The sequence below is a fragment of the Falco peregrinus genome, chromosome 12 (genome assembly GCF_023634155.1).
Source record: "Falco peregrinus isolate bFalPer1 chromosome 12, bFalPer1.pri, whole genome shotgun sequence".
Taxonomy (NCBI): Eukaryota; Metazoa; Chordata; class Aves; order Falconiformes; family Falconidae; genus Falco; species Falco peregrinus.
The window spans coordinates 20,976,959-21,004,110 of NC_073732.1; the positions used below are offsets into that span (position 1 = coordinate 20,976,959).

The 27,152-nt window shown below is 38.6% G+C and overlaps 1 protein-coding gene across 2 annotated transcripts in view; it reads left to right on the forward strand.

Moving 5' to 3' along the window:
• The window catches only part of PEX5L (peroxisomal biogenesis factor 5 like), a 116,875-nt gene that overhangs the window by 68,339 nt on the left and 21,384 nt on the right, over positions 1–27,152 (forward strand). Inside the window, exons 1-5 of one of the 2 annotated variants that reach the window (XM_055817584.1) lie at positions 3,271–3,370; positions 17,963–18,074; positions 19,921–20,130; positions 21,251–21,374; positions 22,540–22,636. In XM_055817584.1, the coding sequence (XP_055673559.1) occupies positions 3,302–3,370; positions 17,963–18,074; positions 19,921–20,130; positions 21,251–21,374; positions 22,540–22,636 (612 nt within the window). In that variant the 5' untranslated portion in view covers positions 3,271–3,301. Of the gene's footprint in view, positions 1–3,270; positions 3,371–17,962; positions 18,075–19,920; positions 20,131–21,250; positions 21,375–22,539; positions 22,637–27,152 lie in introns of those variants that run through there. The other variant, XM_013295565.3, reaches the window with a different exon arrangement.

Below are 27,152 nucleotides of genomic sequence, written 5' to 3' on the forward strand. Positions count from 1 at the left end.
TGTATTTCTATGCACCTACAGTAGTTTAATTAAATGCGCACTACTAAGTACCACATCTAAATAGTGTGACTTCTACAAAATTTAATTTGGAACTATTCAGAAACACCAGCTGCAAAAAAAAAAAAAATAATTAATATTTCCTTACAAAATCCTGCCAACTCAGCACACTCCTTCGGAAATGTCTATTACTATCCATTATCTCATCCCAAAGGATAAACTTAGAGAAACCATTATTAAATTTTGAACCCAACTCTATTATAAATATTTAGTGTCATGGGAACACTCTGAACTCTACTCCTTATTTTGCTCTGGAGACATCACCTAAAGGAAGCATTCCATTTTAAGTGTATCAAATAATGAAACAGTGGCATGTTTCTCAGTTTTTCTTAAGCAGTATGTTCCACAAAAAAAATTAATATATATTTCCTTCATCAGTTTGTATTTGTCATGACTTGTACATAGGTTGCCATGTTCTGCATCACAATTGTTTCCATCTACATACTGTAGACAAATAGGGAATTATGAAAATTTACTAAATTATTAAACTGCATTTAAATGAGAAAATAACTTACCTTGCACATCTGCACTATCAACAAACTGTTCATTGTGAAGATCTGGAAAGTGCAAAATTAGCTGTTACAGAATTACAGGGTTTCAGCAATAAGCTACTGTAACAGATAGACATACAGCAAGCCAAAACACTAAGAAATGACACAATATTGAAGAACAGGTAAATAGCACCTTTTTTAAAAAAAATTAAAAAATCCTTCAATAGATACTGTAATAAATGTGCTAGAGATTATAATTTCAGCTGCAGTTCACAACAGTAACAAGGTTGTCCTGGTCGTAGAAAAACTGTTTATTATTCCTCTCCAATGCTTTTGCCTAACCACTTCATAGGCAAGGGCTGAATATATAGTATTCAGTACAGCAAATAGAGACCAAAATTTTCAAGCTTACGTACTTTATAACGGACAACAAAATCCATTTCTAGTCACCAGAATAAAAACCTGGCTTTTGCAATGAATTGGTCACATGTGTATCTCTCCACCATAATCTGAGAATTTAAGCTATTTCACTGCAGCGCCTTTCTCTTTGGTATCCAGGAAATTGCCTATTAACTTCTAGTTTCAGAATAATGTTTTTCATACCATAGGCCGAATAGCCAGAAATAAATCAACCTGACTTACATGTAGTCTTCTCGGAAAGCTAAAAGAAAGACCTAATCTTTTTTTAAAAAAGTATTGCCAAACTACTTATTTTGACTAGCAAATATACGAGGTCTGCTCGTATATAAACACTAGCACAGAGGTATTCATCAGGTTACTAGTTGACACTGTACTATAGCCACTGTAAACTGATGAGACAGATTTTATATATGGTGGCAACCACTCCCAGGGTTTTGCAGAGTTATGTTTATGAAAGGTTAACAGCAGGCACTAATACAAGTATCATGACTCTTTTCAGGCAGTAGGTGAAACCTTGAAGAAAAAGTGGCTCTGTCTTCAAAAAAGTGACCTGACCTTTGCTTTGGTGGGTTTTTACTCTGCAAGAAATAAAAAGCACTGCATGCTTTCCAATGCATCCTTTCTAGCTGATAAACTATTTTGTTCTAGCACTCAGCACAAAAGGACTAAATTTTTAAAAGATCAAGTAGCATGTTATTAGTGCCAGCTAACGATGGCTCCATGTGTCATACTAGAAACAAGCTTCATAGACCTGGAACATGTCATACAAATCATGAACACTGTAAATATGTAATTGGCCAAGAACCTTTGATATGCTTACTGATCAGAAGTAATTCTCATTGAATTAAATATATTTAATTTTATAACGACTTTGCAGTTCTTTGGATATCAAAGGCATCACAAATCCGGCATGCTTATCATTTATGACACTTCTGCTCCGAGAATTTCTTGCAGCATGCAAAGAACTCTCTGTAGGGTAACTGTGACATATCGCACCAGCAAGCTAACCTAAGAATGACCTGACAATTAATAAAATCTGTGCAAAAATCACAGTAGTATGTAATGTTTTTACCTGCAATGGATGAAATGTTTCTGGAACCACCTGTAGTTCAGTATAAGCAATAGTGGGGGTTTTTTATTGGACACAGAATACATTGATAGCAAAAGTAATTCTTGTATATGATGTGGTAGTAAAGAACCCCTTCTGTTAGCAGACTTTAAAGTATTTGAATATATTTAAGTTTAGTGTAAAATAATGCTTTTATGGAGCCAGATCCTGCAGTCTTTGCACAGCTAAAACTTCCATGGAAATCAATGGGAGCTTTTAAAGTATAATAGTAAGGACATGTCCAGGGTCACTAGTATAATACAGTTCTACTGGTATGCTTTATGTGTCCACTCAGACTTTCTCCGTCACTTATAAGACTGTAAGAGATCAAAATATAAAAACCCATGTGAATTCAAGAAGATAAATACCCTTCTTAACTAAAGAGTATGGCTTCAAAGAGAGTATAGCACGTAATGTTAGTGCATTTTTTGATTGGCTAAAATATTAAGTATCATTGAAATATTTTAACCTTGTCTTGAATATTTACAATATATTAAGTGAATTTTAAGAAAAGTTAAAAAAAATCCCTACTGTAACTTCAACAGCAACGACCATTTTGGGGAGAACTGTAGCAATGCCTACGATGGCAGAATTTGGCTCCGTATATTGTTACCAAAAATACAGACTGTTTATATGACATAAATTGATTTTTAAAAGTTACTAGAGCTATAAGCACCATGGGCCTAGCCCTACAGGTTATACATTGGAATTGCAGGGAGAGTTTGCCTCAGTGAACTACAAGGAACTGTGCTTTGTTTGCAAAATGAGCTCGATGCTCATATTTTTCTGCAAAAATCAGGTATTCCAGATCTAAACTTTTTGATACCCAAAATTAAAGGGGGCTGATCCTCCAGACCCCACCCCTACGGAGATGCTACGCTGCAGAAGGTGCAACCTCTTCCGTAGGCACCGGAGTATTCCCAGCCAGCCCTGCCCCGGCAAGGCAGCGCCGCGCTCCCGGTGGCTTCACTGGGGCAACTCTAACCGGCCGCGTGGTTACCCGCCAGGTTCACAGACGGCCTGTTACTATCATCGCTACTACGGGCAGCGTTTGCGTACGCTGCCTTCCACCGAGCTGTGCTTCCAGCCGCCAGCCCGCCAGCGCGAGGGCCGGCCGGTGCTGGGGGGGGGAAGGGGCCGCTGCCAGGCTCGCTGCTGACTCGCGCCATTGTTGATTTCGCTGTTGTAGGGGAAAGGCTCTAGGGCGGCAGATAAGGCTGTTGCCATGGTGATGAAGGAGATGCCGAGGGAGGAGTCTGCCGAGGAGAAGCCCCTCCTCACTGTGACATCACAGGTGGGCGGAGCGCGGGGCTCTGCGGAGGCCGCGGCGGAGCGCGGGGGCCGGCGGCGAGGCCGCAGCCGCTCGGGGGAAGCGGCGGCCCCAGGCGGAGGCGGCCCAGCGCCCCCGGCCGCCCCGCGGTGCTGGGATCCCCTCGGCCAGAGGGACCCGCACCCGGGCGGCGCTGCCCCCTGACGCGCGGGGTGCCGAACGCAGGGGCCGGGGGGGCGCAGCAATCGGTTTGACGGGAAAAGTTACACAAAAATGCGCTTTCTCCCCTCAAATGAAGGGATCCGTAGAACGTACGGTACACATCAGTTACCAGAAACTGTATTTAAAAAGCAATTTAAAATTTCAGTTGTAATTCATGCCATCAATATTCGCGCTACAAACACTCATTTGCAACGCACATAAAATATTCACGCTCAATGAATACATGAAATAAACAACCACTTCACAGTGGTACCACTTTCCCTGTCGCCCAGTCCCACCCCTAAGCTCTCACTGGGATTCCACTCCTGGCCCAGGTCAGCTGGCATTCTTTTGCACAGCTCACTGCTTTTGTTTTACAACTGCATTCCAAGGAAGGATATCATGTCATCACGGGAAACCTCACACCTTGGAGTAGCCAACAAACCTTGGGTGGTTTCATTAGTTACTTGAAGATAGTGACTGAATGCTACTGTAACACACAGCCCTTCCATCGCACTGCAGGAGCGGATTTTATTCCCTCCTGTCGCTCACGTACGTGAGTTTGTTACCCAAGCAAGTGCATTCAGCTTACTGTTAATATTTAGCACACGTAAGTTGTTCCTACTCCTCAGGAGGTTCAGTGGAATTAATCTTACCACATAGTTGTTCTTAGGTGAGAGAATTCAACAAAAGCCACAATCCTGTTTTATTCCTTCCGTGGTTTTGGATAACAGCTACTGTACTTTCTGGAAGTATTTAAGTTGCACGCAAGGCCAGCATGTACTTCTCTTACAGAGCATCGCAGATGTGCTGCACTAATGCGCACACGTTACAGAAACACCATCTGCCACCCTGGAAAGCAGGGCTGGCACCCTCCTTCCAGCCCCTGCTGAACGCTGTGTTCTGCTTGCGGTGAACACAAAGCAATCACACAAAGGAAAAGGGTGCTCCCTTCAAGGCATCATTTCCAATTCCTAAGTGACAAACAATTAGACTCCAACATAAAATGCTGTCCCCTCTACCTCCCCCACAACCACCTCCACTCCACCCCCCAAAAAACCTATTTGAAAACTTCCATGGGTTTCAACAGGGCCAGGAGCCTGGGTTCATTAAATGTTTAGTGCACCATTTGTAGTGGTTGTCGGTCAGTCTCCTCAGTGATAGTCTATGATAAATTTATGAGTAAAATGCTTGTCTCTGTTAGTCAGTGTAATTTCTTCCACTAAACAAATACCTACTTCCCTGCTATGCACCAAAGGGGTGCAGAAGCCAAAAGGAAGCAGACTCAAGTGAAAAAGTGAGTATTTTCCATAGCCATCTTTGCATCATGTATGTGTGATGTGCAGTCATACGACCATGTTGCATACATCATTTGTATCCTAGTTGTCTGGCTGTGATGTTGTTTTGAGGTGCTGTCTCTTTAGTGTGTCTGTGTAAACCTCTCGTTCAGACCATTCATTCAGAATAATGCACTGCTATATTGCTATATACGTTTAACCATCACCATCAAAGTGGCTGTGTCTGCTGTTTTACATGATGGAACAGATGGATGTGGTTGCTGCTCACAGGGTGAACCGCATAACTTCCAAGCTGGCTGCAAATTTCTCAAGCCAGATTAAATTGAGTCAAGAGAATAAGGCCTGGTCTTTCCAAAGTTCTCACCACCACCAGACCCGCTACAGGCACATGTGTATTTTAGGAAGTAGCTGTTTACCTTAGGTATCCGTGTTGCTCCACCCCTAAAACTAAGCAAGAAACCAGCAAGTAACTTACAAGGATCAAGCCCAAATAGTATAGTATCGGCTTTTCTAATTTTTTTTTTAAAAAGATAATAAAAAAAGAAAAAAGTGAAATCTCACATTTCCAAAATCCTTGATGAATGGAGGATTAATCATGTCTGACTATAGAAGCAGGAATCATAGGTGGAACCTGATACACAAAGAAAAGACTCCAAATCCTTGTTTTAAGATAAATAGATAGTGATAGTGTATGAAGACCCCTGAACTAATATTTTAAAAGGTGTCTCTTCACTCTTTTCCTCTGGACAAAGTTAAAAACACATCCAACACAGAAGTCGGATAGATATTCACATTTTATTTTATGCTCCTAGCACAGACCTGCTTGTAAAATATGATACTTATTTGTCATAATAATTACTGTGAATTAAATTTTAATGAAGTTTCCAATTCACAGATTATTTTGTATCATCAGGGTTTATTTGATATCATCAGATCTGGAGGCAAAACTTCAACTAACAAACCAAAAAAAGCACTGCAGACTCCAGTGGGGCTATGCCAATATATGGTAACTAGGAATCTTGACCATCATTTCAGCAGTAATGAGAATAGTACAATCAGCAGAGGTGTATTCTAGGTAACTGAATTGGCCTCTCAGTATCTACTTTGTGTGATTGTCTTAATTACTTTCAATGAAAGTCACTTCATTGGTATGAGAAAGCATTCAGCAGCTGTCAAATTTAATACTTCAGGTATCAACAGAGAGTAAGCTTTCAGTACTAATGGGATTTTGTAGAACATAACTCTATGCCATGTTGTTGTCTCCTTTTATCTCTCTAAAAATAATTCAGAGGAGACTGGAATAAAGGAAAAAGCTATTTTTTAATATGAATAGAACCTAGAAAAAGAGAAAGAAAATTTGATGAGGATTCAAAGGTTAACTGGAAGTTAAGCTCTGAATCAAAGTACTTCTAACTGAAGCAGAGAAATAAATGAGAAAAACTGTGCAAAAAAGTTTGAATTCAATTCCAAAACAATTTTTTTGTTTAACCTCTTCACAGCTTCTCTGCATTTGTCAGGAGAAAAAAAGCTCACTTCAGACTTATTTTCTAATGAGAAATTTGAACCTGAATATCCCCTGCAATGATAGCTTAATTCTACAGTCAGCTATGAAATTCTCAATTTGCTGCAGGTCAGTGAACTTCAAAGGATCTGATTCAATAAGGTTCTTCGATCCACACTTATACTTTAAAATATGATTAACTGCTTTATCAAGAAGTAAAAAGCACATGCTTGAACACCTTGCCAGCCTGATTTTAAACAAACAAGTCTCAGTGTCACAAGAGTTACTTGTCCCAGATTCATCACACCTAATTTAGATTCTTCATTAGAGTACATAAATTAGAGAGCTAGTGATAGTAGCACCCCTATAAAGATAACAGAAAGACAGACCACCTGCAGGAGATGATTCATATCCAAGACGATCCTGTGGCAAATATACTTTGTTTTTATATAGAACAGAAATGGGAGTCCATGAAAAATTCACTATTAGGAAAAAAGCGCAAAGCTTATATTGAAAGCTATTCCCACTTCTGACTGTAACTGAAAAGTATGGGAGCTGCCTACTTAGAATTTACACGAACTACACAGACATTGCTGGGAGTAAAGTTTTAATACTGACTGCTTACAATTTACAAAGTTAACCTACAGAACAGTTAGGTTTTAGAATTTGAACCAGAAAGTGGAAATTTTACAAGTTGAAATTACATTATAAGAAACGTGGAGATTCATCCTATCCCATAAAAATGCAAGCTACAACACACAAGTCATAATAATAAAAAAAAGAGATCTATTTCATGACTACACCCCAATTAACTCACCAGATGCTTAAGATTTTATTAATAGTCTCATGATGAGGTATTAGTGAGTATTCAGAGTAGGAGCAAAAAAATTTTTTTTTTAATGAGCTTCATTTACATGCTATTAGTTGATCCAAGCACATTTAGATTTACTCAAGGGCTTATGAGTAAAATACTCAAACATTTCCACTGCCTGAATGCCACTGTTTTAGTGTTTGGGTTTTATTCATTTGTTTCTGTTTTTTCCTTGGTCAGTTGGGCTTTTTGCTTTGTTCCGGGGTTTTGTGGGGTTTTAGTCTTTTTTAAACCTTGATAGCAGATCTTTCAACTGCTTCAGTTTTTTAAAGGAAACAGAGTAAAGATAGCTAATACTCAGCTCCCAAAGTTAGTAGATTTTCTGGTTGTGTATCAAGGACTTACTACATGAATTTGATTGCATAATCACCATTTCCACATAGAAGTTAACAGTCCCATTTGAATCAATCACATTCATTCTAAGCTTCTTAGCATTAGACTTGCCTTGACTTACAGCCCACTCCGCAAATGTTTACTAAATAACGTTATAACAGAATAGTGGAAAGTTAAAGAGAGCGTAATTAGCTTCTGTTCTCTTTTACACCAATCTAAATCAAAATTAACTTAATTTTAACTAACTGATGTATATTAACTTAAAAAAAGGCAAAAATCATGCCCACTGTAGATAGTGACAATAGTTAAGTTTGGGCTACACTAATTCACTGCACATTCCTATCTGTCCTCTGAGAACAGTGGCAGTTTCCTCACTGATGTTAGGAAGACTAGACCGCAGATCACATTTTTTATATTATTTTTAAAGCATTTGAGATAAATTCATTAGCATATTTTCCATACACATCAAATCTGTCTCCTTTTATTGACTATAAAAGTTTTGAGCAGTTTAGTGGGAGACACTTCTTAAGTCCTACTGATAACTCTTCTTCATCTTTTATTAAAACAGAATAAAAAGAAACCACAAAATGTATAAAAGTATTCTTAGCAGTACAAATATTAATTGGTTCTTTACCATTAAGTTAAATATTGCTTGATACTATTATTGGCTGTAGGGCAGTATGCCTTATTTCAGCAGAAATATTCTCATGAGTATAATAAAGTTGCCTTGACAATATGCTTAAAAGTCATAAATTGGCTGCTTGCCTGAAGTTATACAGATTTCTGTCACAAATTAAATACTTTCTTAAAAAAAATAACAGTTTTAATTTGAAATTAGCATGGGAATTGATGGTGTAATTTTTTCATAAAATTAAAAATTAACTATACATTTTCATACATTTTAAAATGCCTTACTATTCCAAAAGCACAGAAAGATTTGGGCAAACTTTTTTTTTTTAAATAATACACCAGTTTAACCCTGAGGTTTTATATGAATTATTAATAGGAATTAATTTTCAGAAATTTGTTGGGTTTTCATTCATGAATACTTTAAGTAAAAATATACTATCCTGTTAAGGGACTGCAAGCCATGTACTACAGTTCTATATTCAGTGAACTCTCTGTACAGTGAAACTGTTCTACTGAAATCCAAGTTCAAAGAACAACCAACCTTCAAGTTTCAAGCCCTTCCATCTGCAAGAAATGTTTCAAAGCAACTACACATGCCATGACAGATCCCTACAGAGAAAGACTGTATAACTTGACAAGAAATTGTGACTTGATTCCTATGACTGTCACAGTAATACATCCAAAACTACAACCTTATTCAAGATACACTAAGGAACTCTGTTTTAAAAGAAAAATCCACAGAAAGGAAAAGAAAGATCTGTGTGATTTCAAAGTAATTACAACCAATATACAAAGATAAGTAAAAGATAAATTTTGTTGCATGGGAAATGAACAAAGAGCATTTTCAACACAGTTGAAGATCAACAGGAAAGGCATAAGCTTTACAAAAGCTAAATTCTGTGAGAAGTCATGATATATTTGATATAGTTCATTCTCTCATCTTCATAGTCTTTATGCTGCTAAAGCATGAAGATTTGGTCTTTAAAAAAAAGCAGCAGTTGTACATCTTCCACCTAAACTGACATCTGATTTTATAACCACACTCAGAATGGTGCATGAAGCTATATACAATCTACTACTGCTGAAACTCTTGAACTTATCTATGGATCACTGGTGGTTCACAAAGAATTTGTACATGCAATTTAGTTCTGTATGCTGTTAGTCTACTTCCAGCTAATGAAAAACATGAAATAGTAGTATTTTGTAAGCAATCATCATAGTTGTGCCCAGAGATGCTGCAAGACTACAAATATAATACCTGCAATGTGAGTGAAACAGCACCCCTCTAGTTGCTGTCCTCTGCATCTTATTTAAAAGCATTTGAGAACTGTGGCTCTCAAAGTCAGACTTCCTCTTCAGCTGGAGTTGCCACAGAAGAAGTAAATTCAATGAATGATACAGAAACCAAAATCTGGCATCATAAATTACTGTTTGTTCCCTGTAGACACTATCACGACACTTGTGCCTCCTTCTACAATGTAGGTTTCTTCAGGGCTTTCTCAACAGGTAACTAAGATTCTGTAGCCTTCCTGTTCTACAAGACTACTCCAACCTGCATTTACTCAGCTTACATATTAAATTTGTTAATCCCTCAATTAACCAGCAGACCATTTTAGGAGTACAGACTAGGTACTTCCATAAACTAACATTACAGAAATAATTTCTTTAAAGGAACATTCTTTAACTTAGTGACCATATTACTTCAAGGATCTCTAAGCATCTATGATGAGTTAATTTTGTCTTGATTACCATTGCAGTTCTCCAGTTCGGACAATGGTATGGGGAAGAGGAGAGGCTAGAACTCAAATTGCAGGGCAACACCACAAAGACAACACACAGCCAAGTAACGGAAAATAAATAAAATCTTCCAACACCCAGGAAAGCAAGGCACTTGTTTTAGTAAACAGCTTCTTTTACTTTAAAAGTGCATAAAGCATGCAGATTTACAGTAAATCACATTTTTATATGAGTAGCAAAGGCCAAACTGTAAGTCACAGCCAAAATATGACAAGTGTAAACGTCCTCCCCTTTCCCCATAATCCAGCAAGGCAGTTAAGTGCATGCTTAACCTTGCGTTCTGCAGAACACGCTTAAGTGCCTTGCTGGAGTGTGGCCAAAACACAAGAACCAGATACAACTCTCATGTTTAATTTCCTTTAGCCAGACCAAGAGGAACAGAGATGGTAAACTGTGAGATATTTAGTTTTACCTTGCAACAATACACCATAACTCACGTAGGTCATCACTTACAAACGCAGGTAGGATGCCACTGTGATACAGCGGTCACAGCAAGTTATCATCAAGCAATGCAACTGCTGCTTATGAAGATGCCACATAAACGTGTTACCATTTACTGATTTAGGCATGAAGCATAGGTTTTAAACAACACAGCTGGCCTGTGATTTTAAATATCCAATACAGTGTCTATAGTAATCCTCCCACAGCTCCTCTGACTTCACACAAACCCTATGACAGTTGTTTGCATTAAGCCCCAGTGGGTGACTTGGCTTGTGAGATTTCAGGTAAGACAGTGCCTCTGATCCACAGGCCACTCCACTCACTTCCTACTACTTGGCAACAGAGTACCAGTCACCACCTGCTCAGCAAGACTAGTCTTCAGAAAGGCAGCAACACCAAAGTGCTCCTCACAGGAGGGTGAAAGCAGTTTGTCTCAGTTTTAGAGCTTCCTGCAATTCACATTAGGTGAAAGTCAGTTATACTGTGTGCTGTGTGAATTGATTCTCTGTTCTTGTGAAAACCAAATATTTGGCTGGCATGTCAGTTTTGTTGGGACATGAATTCACACCAGAATGACAGAGAAAAAAATTAGTACCACCTGGTACAAGGCAGATGCAAAAAGTCAAGCAGTGATCACACTACGCAATAGTAAATAAAGTGTGAGATGATAACTTGGGTTGTGAAATATTTATAAACATGCTAGAACAGTGGGTGAAGAAAAACATAACTCATGCAATTTGAACTTCTAGCACCAGCCCCAGACTAGTGATTTTGTCAGGAGTTCCCTCTCCAAACCTCCCTCAGCAAGCAGAAAAGGTCTTCCAGTTCTTATCCTGCTAAGATAGTGATCTGCAGACAACTGTCAGGTCAGTACTTCCAGTTACGCTCTAGAGAACAATAACCTCAATTTCTACTTGTGGTTCCCACTAATCAGTTTTTAGAAATAGATAGCTAGTGGAAATTACTTCACTTGTTTCCACTAATCCTAGTGAGTGCCATCAAAGATCATGTTGTGCCAGCTGCGTGCAGAGAACCCATTATCAAGAAGCCATTGCTATGTATCATACAAATAATTAGTGATTGAAGTTAGTTGGTGCCTTAGTAGATACGTCTGGTTAAGTTAAAAGAACAGCGTAAAACTTACAAACTACTTAAATTAATCTAACTTTTTCATCTATTTGTCCAGTCTCACTCAAGCAGCAGTTAAGTTTCTCAAAGTTCAAAAACAGAATTTCCCCAATAGAAAATCTGAGTTAAAAGGTTGCTGCTTTCTCCCATGCTCAGTACCACACCCTGAGCTTTCTAGGTCAGACCATTTCACTGATGCAGCCAGCAGCCCAACCACACGCGCACCAGCACGCTGAGTGGGCAGTACAGCAAAAGGTGCAAGTGCCCAGGAGATTATTTGTACAGGGGATTACCCATTAGTAGTATGGGACTTCCTAAATTAGTGCATTGAGTAATTCAGTCAGCCTCTGGTGACAAAATGGGTAGAAACCAATCCAACTAACTTGGATAGCTAATTACATCTACGTTTTAGGTGCCTCTTGAACCAGCCCTTTAGAATACGTTCCATATATAGCCAGTGGGAAAGCTAGGTGCCTTTGACAGTTTCCTGAGGGACAGCCTAAATTAGGTAGCCAGGATCTCCCTCTGGAGTTGCTTTTCTAGGCGTTTATCTCTCCCTCTTGAACATGGTGGGAGTTTAGGCACTTAATTTAAGAGAACTAGTTCACTATGTGCTCAAAACATAGGTGCTAATTAGCTGCCTATGCCTGACTGGAACCCCACAATTTAGATTACAAATAATTTATCTTAAAGGCTAGCATTGTGTTACGCCCTACTAACATTTGAAAAAAAACACAATCAAAACAGCATGCATCGTGCACTGCAAATGGATCAAGATCAGGAGCACGGTCAAAGGGTATGAAATGGAACGGCAGGACCATACCTTACTGACGGCCTCAGCCCACTCCAGCACTCCAAGAGCGAAAGCCCAGAGCTCTAGGAGGGGAAAGCAGACAAAGCAGTTGCAGCCATGAGCAGGATAGGACACGCAGGTGAACATTATCAGCTGTAAATGTGACACTGAGTAAAAAGCTGGCCTCCCAGCTCTTCCCCTCAGCACCGGGCCTGCTCCAGCTCCCTTGCCTCAAGGCCAAACAAAGCTGCTCTATGGAAACTTTTCACAACAGAGCCTGTCAACTGCCCACCCCGCTTTTTTATTTATTTTGATTTTAAATCAGGCTACTCGCTAAGAATTTCATAACTCTCTTACTGCAGCATAAGATGTAGGCTGGGAGCAAAGCAAAACCAAAGCCATAGCAGCCACTGCATGCATACATACATAATGGCGCATTTGTCTCTAGCATAGTAAAACACCCACCAGCACCACAAGAGGCCCCTGCGTTAGGCCCTGAGGAGGAGCAGAAAGCTGGTTTTCCAGGGCCACAGAGCTGCCCCCACAGCAGCAGCTGGGCACGCTGTGGCCCGCGCCAGCTCCCTGGGGCAGGGCCAGGCCTGAGGGGAGGCTCCGGGGCCGAGGCTCCGGGAGGGTTTTACCTTCCCTGCTTTGCCTGTTTTCCCAAGCAGGGAGCTTCAGCGGGGGCAAGGGGAGAAAAATAAGGCCTAGGAGGATTTAGGGGTGACTTCAGGGCAGAGGAAGAGGTGCCAGATGGGCAACTGAGGGAAGCTAAAGCCAGGCTGGGCATCGGCACAAAAAATCCCCTCACAGCCACCGCCACCCTTCAGGGGGCCAGCGGCGTGCCTCTTCCACAGCAGCACCTCCTCTCCTGCCCCAGCACGCCCAGGCCTGAGCATTTCTGACCCCAAACCAGCACCGTTCACGGGGCTCCCACCTACCCTCTCAAGCTTGAGGATCACCCAGCGAGGGAACTACCATGAGCTGCCACCACCTCCTCCTCCTCACAGCGACCACTGACCAAACTGCAACTGGGGAAAGCAAAATTCAGCAGTAAGGGCAGCTGCAGGTAATAAGGTACATCAGCTGAATAAATGCAGACAGCTGGGGATGAGGCAGGTGACAGGGCACGGAAATGGGGACCAGGTGATTCCCCTCAGTGCCCTGGGCTGAGGGGCACTATGGCAGCCGTGGCCTCCAGCACAGCTGCTGCGCCTCGTCTCACATCTCTGATAAATAATTTTTCCTTTGACTACATTTAAGCAGTGGGGCTGATATCAGCCATTGGATGACACTTTTAACTCTTTCAGTATCTCACCCAAAGCACCAACAGGCCCCCACATAATATGCTTTTTGCAACAAAACATTCCAGTAACAATGCTGGGGTGAGAAAAAGCACCTTTTTCTGTTGTGCAGAGCAGAAAACAGCAGAAGTCAGTTACAGCACATTAATTTGAATTTAGGAGTATTTTGTACCATGGATGAGTGTCTTCAGCTGTATAAGCAGTAGGGAATATCACCCTCCACAGATTTTAGATATCCTTCAGTGAAAGGAGTGCATGTGAGCTTTTTCATTAATTAAAATGAATTTTATAAAGAAAAACTTAGTTCTTAGCACCATTGCAAAAATTTATGGCACTTGCAAGCTAAACTAGTACTCAGAAATCACCAGCTTCACATGCTGAGACTATGCTGCTTGGCACATGTACAGCTGTTGCATGCCCAAGTACGATGCAGTGCTGCCAGCACCTGGCTCCTGCGCCCCAGCCACTTCCTCCAGTGCTGGGTGACGTCGGGTGGCTTTCTTAATTTCCCTTTGCCTCTCTCATCTGCAACACAGAGATAATACTTCTCAGCTCTGTGGCGGTGCCAGGCTTGATTCATGAATGTTTTAAAGCGTTCTGTGATTTTCACCCTGAAAGGTGCTTGAGAACCATAAATTATTACTTTAATATAGATAATAGTTTTCATCCTATGAATGTTTTATAGCACTACTCCAAATTCATGCCTGATATATCTCTAATAACTTGAGCAGAGTTAAACTAGGGATAAATTTGGTACAATATAAGAGACAGCAAAATGAAATTCAAAAGTGTGAGACCGAGGGCTTACCAAGTGGCATTGCATACAGGGTAGAGTCAGAAACCTACCCACTGCACGCTTGCCTACAGTAAAAATATCAGTTCATGGCACTCTTTAACCTGATAAGGTTTGACTAATCATTAAATATCTGCTTCACATAAAATAATATTTTTCTAATATGTTCTATTTCTATACATGTGTAGTTTGTATTTATCGAGAATCAGTAGAATGGATCATGTATTTGCTACCTGTTTTGACCCAGATATTTCAGTTGAAAGCAGATTATTTTTCACAGGAACTATCCTTTTAATAAGACACTCCTAGAGCTTCCAGTCCTTAGTCATGGGAACACAGGACACTGGATTGGGAGGGACCCTATGGGCCACAGTCCACTTCTCAAAAGCAAACACATTATAAACAGCCATGTAGAAAGCTTGTCAAAAGCCATTTTAAGTAGGTAGGCTTTTTGTCCCCCTACCCTAAAAAGAACACTGTTCAGACACTTCACTGCTGTGATAGTTAGAAAGATTCTTTTAATTACCAGACCAGATCGATTCATGGCCAATTTAGATCTCTTTGTTGTCGTGCCAACCTATCTCTATAGCTGAAATAACTTTCCTCCTCCAGTGACATCTAACTACTCTCCTTTTATCTATACATGAAGAATTATTCTATTCTTACGCAGTCTTCATTTTGTTAGCCTAAGCAAGTCAAAGTCTTTTAGACTCCCTGTAAAATGTGGGGTTTATTCCTCTGATCATTTGAGTGGCCCATCTCTGATGAATTTAACGTATGTGTTCACAACGAGAGTCAGAGAAGAGGAACCTACTTCATTTTCCAATTAAATAAAAATGCTTCAAATGCAGCAGAAAGACAAAAGTTAGTAAAAAATTAAATCTTGGTGTTTGCTGGCAAAATTGATGAAGTGGATATTACCACCAATATTATTTCAGTTTGATGTTAGAATTTTATCAAGGGACTTTGATACACTGCAGGTATCAAACCAATGAAGGCCTGTCGTTGAACACATCTTATATAAACAATATAACAATGAAATTTCTAGGGATGTGATGATCAGCTTTGAATTTGCCAGACATCTGCTACTTCATACTTCAGCTACACCTTGGAGAAATTAAGTTATTTTCTGATTCTAGTCTCCCTCCTCTCCATGACTCTGAATCTTAGCATTATTGCTGGTCTTCCAAGAGTTTATCCTCTTACTCCTACAACAGGTTTGGGCAATAAATTGCCTTTCCAGTCTGCCTTCAGATTTTCTGTTCTTCACTGTCTGCAGTGACTGATCTTGGCTGCCTTGGTTCTCATAATCCTTCTTCATTCCCTCCTTCCCCCATTATTTCCTATTAAAGAAAATATCCACAGAGTGTAATAGGAAACCTGATAAGCACCCAAATCTCATGTGACAACATACCCTGTTGATACACTCTCATACATGTAGAAACAGATTATTTCCCATGAAGTTTTACATTTACGGTGATTCCTATAGAACCTCTTCTTTCTTCCCTCCTGTCCCCCTGCAAATGGTGGAGGACTTTTCTTTATGTTGTTAGTATATCACAGAATAGATCATTGAAGATCCAGCTGATCCAGAGGCTTTGGCAATCCTTCTGCTGGACTCTGTGTTCACCCAAATATGCCACTTATTGCAAAAATGCAGTGGCTGTTACTAATGCTAGTTCCTAGAATAGGATGTATAAATGCAAAACGAAAAATATATTTGAGCAATTTTTACTGATATCTGGACTTGATCATAAAGAAACTTTAAAAATATTAAAAATAACTTGGACAAGAATTTACCAGGCATCCACCTTCATTTTTTCACCAATAGAAATGAGTAAAGACTGTCACTAAATCACAAACAGAAAGATAAGGTCCTCTTAAGTCTTAAATATCACTATATAGGTAAAAGTATAGACCCAGGGATACTGTGGGTACTGAAAAGCCACCTTTAATGGAAAGCAAAGGTGTGCAGCTGGTATAAATGCAGCCAATCAAGTGTTAAGATTCGCCACATTAACCAAGTAACTTCTGTGCACTGAATGAGACAGCAACCTGGACAATCAATTCGGAGAGTTAAAAACCCACATGATTAAGTCGCCTGTAAATTCCATCTGCAGTATGGGTTTATCATGTGCAGAGTTAGAGTTCGGAACAGTATCATTGCCAGATTTCTAAATTAAGTGCCCACATTTGCACATTCTGCTACACACAGTTGGGCAGGCAATCACTCATCTGGCCTCCATGTTACTCATGTAAATTGGTATTTTAGTGCAAATGAATAAGTGCACATATTATACAGGCAGTCAGTGTTAGGTGCCAGCTTAAGTGTTTGATCCATCAAAATAACAGATTATTTTATTTCAATAGCTTTGGTATTTTCTTGCAACTTTGTAACACAGAAATCAAGTACTAAACAACAGTGAATCTAAGCTGTTTTGCTTTAATAACTTTAGAGGCAATCCTGCTACTGGAGTACCTAAATGCCTGTAATTAACAAATATAAATTGAGCCTGAGTAAATACCCTTTTTTTGCCAGTTTTAGTCCATATTAGCATCCTAAATTTTAAAATTCAAATATATCTGAGGGAAAATGTTGAAAATTCTATGATAGAAAGAGTGAGAACAGAATGGAGAGGAGAGCAGCAAATGTAAAAGTAAAGCTGAAAGCTCCAGATGAAAGCAACAGTCAGGGGGAAAACATGTTTTCACATTATTAAAGATAAGTGAATGCAGGCCGCACCATCAGACATCCATCCAGCTCAGCCTAGGTCTAGAGATAGATTGCAGAGAGGAGGCTTTTATTTCTGAGACTGTTTTTACGTTTCCTCTTTTTAATCCCTAATACATGAAAAAGCCTGAAATAGATTTCTTTTAGGTAGCAGAAAACCAATGCATTGAAAAAATTACAATTAAAAGGGAAAATTGTTCATAAATTAAAACCGTGTTATGAATCTTCACGGTCAAAACTCATGAAGGAAGTTCATACATTCACCAGGCTCCATCCACTGTCACTCATATGTCTTTGTATTGCAGAGAAGTGTTTTCTGCCTCAGCAGGTTATTGTTTAATGGGCTAATGCATATTCGCTAGATGAAACGGTATTGTGGAAGTTCTGTGGGGAGGCATGTTACTTATGAAAAAAAGACCACTTCCAAATACTAAAAAAAAAGCCCTGCTTAATCTCCTGGTGATAGAGAAGGCCAGCTTCACCCATTGATTTTAAGGATTTACACCAGGCCTTGTATACTTTAGCCCTATAAGCAATAGTATGCAATAATTGCTATGGAAAAATCATCTTGCTGCTTTATTTTTGTGCAGTTTGTAAAACAGGAATATAATTTTTGCCACAAAAGAGTGACTCAAGTTTTTTATTTCAAGCCCAGTTATTTGTACCTCTTCTAACTGCGGTATCTTACTCTCTCACAATCAAAAATAAAGTGCATGATATTGTGAGAATATGTTTTATTTCTTTAAATTCTGCATCCCAACAACACTCTGTGACCCTGGGGTTTTTTGTTGCTAGCTGGTGAATGAGCAGCAAGAAAGCAGACCCCTTCTGAGCCCTTCCATTGACGACTTTCTCTGTGAAACTAAACCAGAAGCTGTTGCAAGGCCTGTAACATCAAATACTGCAGGTAAACAAAATTCTTTACTATCCCTCACTAGAGAAAGAGAGAGAGAATTTTAGTTTTATCTTAATTACAATACATTCTTATCAAGTTGTTTCTTGATTTGTTACTCTTTACACAAAATTATGAGCTGATACTAAATTATAGTTGCCTGATCTATTATAGAACCTTTGTTCATTACGTTTGAGGGCAAATCTGCTGTGATCCAGATCACAAGTACTCCAGTAGATCTCTGGGGCTGAATTAAAGGGAACTTGTTTAAGCTCAAAAGGAAGTACATATCAGTTTGACCAATCTCAATCTTTGTTTTGGCAAAATTTTAACCTATGGAAAAGCCAAGTTTTGTCTGGTTTTACCAAACTCATTCCTACTGTAGAAAGGTTTTCTTTAATAAAACCTTGGGTGGGATGTCAGAGAAAAGGGAAGAGAGATCAAAACAGTTTATTCAAGCTGAATTTGGATTCTTTATTAGTGAAAGGATCTAACACATTTTTTAGCTCCTTTGTGTTGTGATGAGATGGTAAAGCAGATAATAAAAAGTAAGAGTGAATGAAAGCCTTTTGAATTATACTGAATTGTATTTGAAGTATACCGTCCTTTGGAAGTGTTTTTAGAAATTGGCCTCCTCCTATTCGGTATTTGTGCAAAGGTAATCAAAGCAGTTGAGCAGATCAATTGCAATAAAATAAAATCAGCATAGCACTACTATGTTCTATTGCTATCTCCTAAAACGACTTAGCTTGTTAGAAGCTATTTAATTAAAATCTATATACATGCAAACTATTAAATGAATAATTGACAGCTGGGTGATTACCCTCACATCTAATTAATGTGTCTAAAGCAAATGCAAGTTCTAATAACAAAAACTGGAACACTGAATTAAATAACAATTGTAAATGATATTTTTTCCTGTTATATATATAGTCAGAGATACTACAGGCATGAATAGAAATATTTCAGGTTGTTTAAGAGTGGTGTTTGTTGTAAAAAGGTAAGTATCTGTAGATCCTATATCTGCCTGGAATATCTATCAGATTGTGGGGGAGGGGGGTAATTAGATTTATGTAATAACAAAATACAATATTTTTATTCTATGAAGATTGATGAAATGCAGTGATTTACCAAGAACACAGGTAAAGCACTGCAAGAGATAATACAAACTGATCTGTCAAAATCACCTGCCCTATAAAACAATGATAAAGAAGTTTTTCTGTCTTTTATGTGCTAAAGAATTTTAAATGTTACTTTTTAAGGAACTTCTAAATGAAGAGCTGAGACTGAATATGCCTTTCATACTGATGTAGTCCTTAATAAAAATAGCAGCAGAATTTATAATGATATTCAATATTTATATCCCAAAAGACAAAGAGCAACAATGGTAGAAACCATTACTAAACACACTGTTATTCCTTTATAACCCAAGAAGTCCACTACTACAGCTTTCTCCGTAATGCCATGTGGCACAACAGTTGTGCCCTAAACAGCTGTTACCAGTACTTGATAAATCGTAAGATTAAACCAAATCTTATCTAAAAGCCTAATTGTACAGGGAACCCTCTCAACATAAGAAAATCTTACGTAAGGCCATAAACTTAAGACCTAAGATGTCTTTAAGATTTTCAGAGGAGAAGCCTTTTATGCAAATCAAGCTTTTTAAAACTGCATCCAGTTTAGCACCTGAAATCCCTAGTCATACTTCAATATGCTGGTTATCATCTTTAGCCAGGAAATATACACCTACTCTAGTCAAATGCCAACACAATAGTAACTTTTTTGTCCAATTAAACCAAATTTTCTAAAAGTGAGCTATTTGAATTAAAATAACATTGAATTCTAACATTTTGTCTCTAAGTATTATCAACAGGTCTGGATCTCTTGGATCTTAGTGAACCTGTCTTACAAACCCAAAACAAAGCAAAGAAATCAGAGAATCCATCAAGAAGTGAAGGCTTAAAAGCTTCAACCCACAGAAAGAAGACAGACAATTCTGACCTTATCAGTGTGGATACTGAGCAGAAAGTCCAGACTGTCAGAGTTGCAGACAAGTCTTCACTAGATTTAGGTAAGAGTGTAGCTATTTTCTCAGTGCTGCATAGCCTTCTTAGCACAAGTTTCTCCTTGCTACTATCAAAAAATAATAAGCAACATCAGAATTTTTGTTGCATCGTATTTTAGCAGAGAGAGTAACCATTGTTTCACATTATAAACTACTTGAAGCACTTTAAACTTGAAACACTGTGAACACATTTTGCCTTTGCCATTATACCTATTAAGCTGTCACTAAATGTGCAAATAAAGTTTTGAAAGGATTCTTTCAAAAAAGAATTTAGGCAGGGTGAGTAAAGTGGTAGAAAAATCTACAGGGGTATGATGAGAAATTGGTAAAGGACAGAAACCAGAGGCAGCCCATACTGGATGTTCTTTTCAGAATGCAGGTGTCAGAAATACACATTGCATTTGTAAATACTGCTGTATCTATGCATACAAAGAAAAAAAATCCATTCTTGACAAAAGAACTATATTTATACAGATTGAAAAAAAATCCCAAACACAACTCAATATCCTGCCAAGCATGATCTATAGATAAGCTTTAGAAAAGGTGAATTTAATTTAGTTCCATCCAGACTAAATTACTTGCACTGCAACTGAGAAATTTGCAAGGTAAATGTAATTTGCACCAAGGTAGCAAATTTTCCATTCATCAGTACAGAAATTCTTTTAGAGAACTTCATCTTCAAACAGGAGCTGAACATCTGAGTATTGCAAAGCAAGTCCAGCATATGACTGAATAATATCAGTTGCCTACATAGTAATTTTTAAACGATATTCACTAAAAGAAGTTTTATTTTTACCATTTGACTACAATTAGGAAATTAAAAATATCCCAAACTATCAAGTAGTTAGCATAATTTCATAAACAGATCTAAATTACATACAAATCACTGATTTTAAATCGAGTTCCACTAACATTCTGACCATGAATGGTAATAGATTTAGAAAAGTGTTGTGAATTCCCAACTATTTTCACAGAATATTAGCCAGAAAGATTTCTATATATTGGACCTTAGCTAAACCAGTCTTCAGCGGCACCATTTTCTCTATAACATACATTTAATAGAGGAGATAAAAATTTCTGCAGTAGTTTCTTTAGAAGATTTGTATTTTCTTTTCTTATTTTTCAGTTGATATTCAGACACAGCTAGAGAAATGGGATGATGTCAGTTTTCACGGAGACAGGAGTAGCAAGGTCCACCCTTCGGCAGAGCGAACATCATCATCTAGAGCTCCATCAAAAGAGCTTTTATGGTACAACTTTTTGCTTTCCTTACAAAAATATTTCCAGTCCAGCTTTCCTAAGTCACAGAAATACTCCATAACAAGTCGTATTATTGAATCTGTTATGATTACATTAAATGTGTTTAAGCAGACTTTTTGGACAATGTATCATAAGCAAGTGCACTACAAAATGACATTTTGCCAGCAATTTTTAATGTTGTGAAAAGTAGCAGGTGCAATTAATAAATAAAAGTTGGTGAGAATTCTATAGATGCATGCAGTGATCCAAACCCAACTACAAACGTGAGATAAATGACTAAAAAAGGATACGTGGCAGTGATCTGACAGTCACTGGATATCCCGTGTATCTTGGTTTTGCTACCAAGAGGGCAGAATTTTTGTGTATAACTGGAAGAGGCAAGATAAAACACCCAAGCCAAGTATTACATCTTTCACACAGCCCAACTAAAATTGCAGGGGATGTAAATGAGGGAAGAATTGGACTTTGCCTTTTGGGAACAGTTCATGTATACTAATTCTTCTGCCTTCCTGATACATAAGCAACACTCATTTACTACATTATGCATGACCATAATTAGCATTTTCGTACATTATAAGCAGTTTTCTGACCAAATTATATTATCCTGTATCCTAACCTGCCCTTTATCTGGGTGTTTCATTAACTTAGAGCTTTACACAAGTTTTGCTCGGTTAACTTGATTTTGGTCTTCAGGGTTTCATTTTCTAGGGAGAAAGAATATTAGGGTATTGTAGCACAAAAATGCACATGTGCCATGATGAACCCCTGTAATGTGGTGCTTGATTCTTAGACACTGACTGCAGGTACAGCCTGATATCCTTGCATAACCTCATTTTGCCTGGCTATGAAACAGAAGCCTAGTGGTAGAGGCAAAGCCTTCATTCCATTATACTAGTTTCACACCAGTATATACCCAGGGTTCTACTGGTGAGTCAGGCCTGATGCTGTTCTGTTGTATTAGCTATCGTCTGCATGCGACTGAAAAGCTTAAGGGTGGGAACACTGAGAAGGATCCAGGCACTTTTGACAACTGCAAGTTAAACAATTCAGTTAAAAGAAATAACCTAGTTAATCAGTATGTGCTTCTGAACCTGAAAGACACAAGGCAGCACGTCTTAGTGTGCAGTGATGAATATGTAAACGCATTATTTTTAGGTCCACAGAAAACAGATCACAGCCTGAGCTGACTAATGTCAAGAGTGCCTTGGACTCTGATTCAACATCAGAATTAGAACTTGCACCTGCAACACAGGTAAGAGGACTTGGCAGATTTATTAATAATTAAAAGACAAGTATGAATTGTCCCACTGGCTGACCGTTCACATAATGGAAGAACTATTTAAGAGATATTTTCAGGATCATCAGTTAAAAGATTCATACAGATGAATCTTCACACAGCTTCCAAATTATGTTACGAAAATCACTTAACTATGCCAGCATCTCAAACATGGGTTTAATACTGCAGTGAACTGTCACCTTCCTGTACAGAAAGACTTGAAACTACAGTTTATAGCGTCATGGGTTTTTCCTTCTTCCAGTTCTGAAATTCAAACTTCTAATGGTTCACTCTGCCTGCAATATAACTGTCCTCAAGGTCTCTTGGTCAACAGAAATCCCCGGAATTGGGAAATGGCTGACAATACAGGAAGGAATCATTAGACCAACGTTCATTAGCAGTTTTTCTCCACAGGTGGGAGAGCAGTGTGGTCAAAGGACTTTTTTCTGCTGGAAAAGGAACTCTAATACGGAGGGCTCTGAGCTGAAGGTTGTAGATTTGCCCAGTTCCACTGTCATATTGTATATTGGACAGGACCTTGTGGAAATTATTACTTGAGTTGTATGGTTTTAGATATGTACGTATGCATATATATGTACAAGCATACATTTCAATATGCATTCACGTAGATCAGGTTGCTTATACATCTTCTTTCCTGCTTCTTATTTTTTAACTGAATGATTGCAAGTTCAGCCAATGCTACTGGTAGGGGGAAGAGAGAGTTGACTGGTGGATTGACTTTTAGTTGAAAATAATTTTCTCCTCTTCCACAGCTATTTTTAGGCCTGGACTTCAAAAGCTTTCTGTCAGATGGAAAATCTGGAAATTAATAGAAAAAAATAGCCTCATTTGAAAATGGAAAAATGAGATACTACAATGCCAAAAGTATTTCCTGAGACTCTGCACTGGTTTTTGCAGAAATAGAACTGTTATCAGGACCCATTCCTGTGCTTTGGTTAGGAGAAAAGTCTCCTTTACTTCCCTGCATTACAAACAGGATTTTTTTCCACTTTGGAAAGCCTAATACTAGTTGTAATGCATGATACCTTCTCTTTCTGTGCAATATATTTACACATCTTAGTAATGGAAAAGATCTGTTGCATAATATCATCCACTTGAGATGGGCAGTGTGTTTTCACATGCTTCATCGATCTTATCTTTAAGTACACCTAACCTCTTTTTAGGAGGCTGTTCCTCAGCCTAATAGATCTAAATGCCAGCAAGTTTGTGCTTAACCAAGATGTGCATAAATCAAGTGACTGTCACAGAATGTAAGTGCTGTGGCTTTCTGTAAAAGCAGTTACAAATTTAGTATATAACTTCTTTACTTTATATGGTCTATTTCCTGTTTATCTTCCACTAGAATAACTGCAGAAGCAAAAATCCTCAGTTGTAATTCAGTATAAACTCAGTCAGTGGAGGCTCCATACTATTGTGTAAAATGACCAGTATTTCAAAATAAAAACGAAGTGTGAAGTTGAACAAGTTGAAAAAGAAGCAGAGTATAAAATTCTTATCTGTTGCTCTGGTATATTTCATATCTTGTTTTGTTTTCTTTTATCATAAGCTTTTTTTCAAACTTGTGATCTATTCAAGTCATGAAATGCTGTTAAACCGGTAATTAGTGCAGAGAAATTACCTGAAGTGAGATTGCATTCTTGTTCTCTGTAGTTTACTTAGAAATTTGGTATTTTCATTCACTGCCTGCTTCACCCCACTTATACATGGACTGTCAAAGTTGTCAGTTCCCAACAAACAGGCTCATCTGTCTTGACGGAGTTCTTAATCTGCATGTAAAAGAAATCACGTTAGAGCTTTTATCAAACCATATGTTTTCCATACTTTGTCCTCTATAGATCTTGTCTGTCTCATTTAAGGGTAACCTTTGCATATGCAATGGATTCTGCCATACCCTACAGATTTAATCCTGTCAAAATCACTGCAGTTTTCCATCAGCGCTTTCTCAGACAATCACCTTCATCACTCATCTTTGACATGTTAGATTTAGTTCCTCAAAGTGAAATGCTAAGGAACTAGGTCATATTTTCATTAAAATTATGCAATCTTCTTAACAAAATCCTGTGTTTACCAGCACTTATGCCAATACAAAAGCACAAAGGCAAGCTTTGAATTAATGAGGAAGAAATGTGTTTGAAGGCTGGAACGGGCAATAGCATGGTGGCTGCCACTGAATGTGGCTGTCTTGCTTCTCAGTGTTATACTCACATCATACGTTACCTATTATGAACTCTTAAACTGCATTGGCCCAAAGTATCTTTGTTCTTCCTTTTATCTACCATTTGGGAAAGTTCCTTGTTACACTTTTATTAGTACTGAGATATCCTACAGTGTTTGGGGTTTTTTGAAGGTTTATTTTTTCCCTTATAATTACAAACTGCAGAGAGAGATATGTTCAGTTATGTATGCATAAAATGTTCTCATGTTTTAACTCTCTAAATACCTCCCTGGGCATTTTAGATATTTTATTGCCCACCCAGAATGCATACACAAAACCGCTGACATGCTAAACAACTGTATCCAACTCTTTTATGTCAGCACTCTTAGACAAAGACATAACAAAAGCCTGTAAACCTTAGAAATCTGCAGTTTGCAGCAACAATATTTAGAATGCAAAATCTATTCCTCACTTCTCCCAAATACCTACAGTAAGACTAATGGCCCCAGCTCTCCTTGAATGTGCCAGTTACTCTAATGAAATGAAGAGTTACAAGGGACAGATTTAGCTCATTACTTGAAGACCTGCTCAAAAGTTAAGACTACAATTTAAGCCTTTCACCAACAGTTAAGGTCCAACAGCACATAAGCAGACTACAAACACAGGAAAGTGTGTGCAAATGCATTGGAATGGAAGATTTTGTCCCTGAAGACAGCAGCCAGTGATCAGCTACAGCACCTCCATTGTAGAGTGGTGAGCATATCAAACCACAGTGTGTGCAGAGTGTCCATGCCTCAGACGAACCCATTCCACCCTGACCCATACCCCACCTTGGGCTCCCCTTATGGGAGACACCCCATCACCAGCTGGAGGTGTGAAGTTCTCCCATGCTGGCACTCCATGCCCATCCCCTCTCTTCCTGCACTAGTGAAAGGCAGCGTGTTTGTTACATGTGGGGTCTTTCATTCCTGGGTATCACAACTCAGAACATGACTCTGCATTGTCGATATGCAAATGCAGCTTATGTGGGTTCTGTTAATTACTTTTTGACTTCCGGCTGTGCATTTAATGGAGGAGAAAGTACATTTCTGCAGGGATTATGCGCGGACGATGAGTATACTCGGACATGGGGCAGAGGAGAGGACTTCTGTGCTCCTTGTCCTCTTCCTCCTCGCCTCTGTACTGCTCCAGCAAGCTCACTTTCCCTTTCTGCAGCACTACTCAGCCTGAACATCATTATTTACAGTATTGTCCTTGACCTAAGGAAACTGCAGTCACTGGAAACAAAAGATTAAAAAGTGGAAGTAATCAAAGAGTTTGCAAGAGCCAACTCGTAAATAATGAAAAGGCTAGGAACACAATTAATGTCTATCAACAGAGTTTTGTGTCAAGAAAACCAACTTTAATTCTTTGATCAGATTACAGGTCAGGTTGATAAATGTTGCTGTGTGATATTCTGCAAGATGTTTGAATTAACATACCATGTTCTGATTTTTAAATTAGCACCATACAATATGAATAAAGCAGCTGTTAAAACAGATTAAAACTGGCTAACCTAAGATGTCAAGAACGTTAATTATTTACTAGGAATTGTAATCACATAGGAGTTCTTCTCTGATTCCGAAGAGAAACCATGATCTTCAGTATTATTGATCTGAAAAAAAATATGCAAGCATTCCTGATAAAATTTGTGTATGATGCAACAGTGGAATGCAAAAAAATGTGAATAAGGCAGTCATGAAAGTGAGCTAGTGACCAAGACATCTGTATAAATACATGTTCCAACATAGTCACTAGAAAAATGATACATTTCGGTCAGAACAAGGCCGCAGGCTCTAATTACAACACTACGCTGGAAGGCCATTTGAAAAGAATCCGTGGCTCAGAGTGTACGAGGATATCAACATGAGTGCTCCCTGTGCAGTACTGTGGCAAGAGGAGCATGTAGAAGCAGACATAATTAGTGGGAGATAGGAGATCGCCTGATTGCTGTATAGAGAAATGGCAAGACAGATACTGGAATATAGAGTTCACTTTTGTTGTTTGTATGGTTATGAAAAAATAAAGCTATAAAAAAAGCAAAGAGGGAGAGTCAAAGAGAGACACAAAAAAGGTTGAAATCTGAATAAAATGCCTCATAATGAGAAAATTTAAGATCACAGTCTCTTTACATCATTTAAAAGACAATTAAAATCTGATTGAAGTCATCAGTATCCGCAGAGAAAATAAGGGGTACTAAAAAGTGCTTTAAACTACTGGAAAGAGAATAAGAAATGATAGTTGGAAACCAAAATGAAAATTAATAAGAGAAACAAG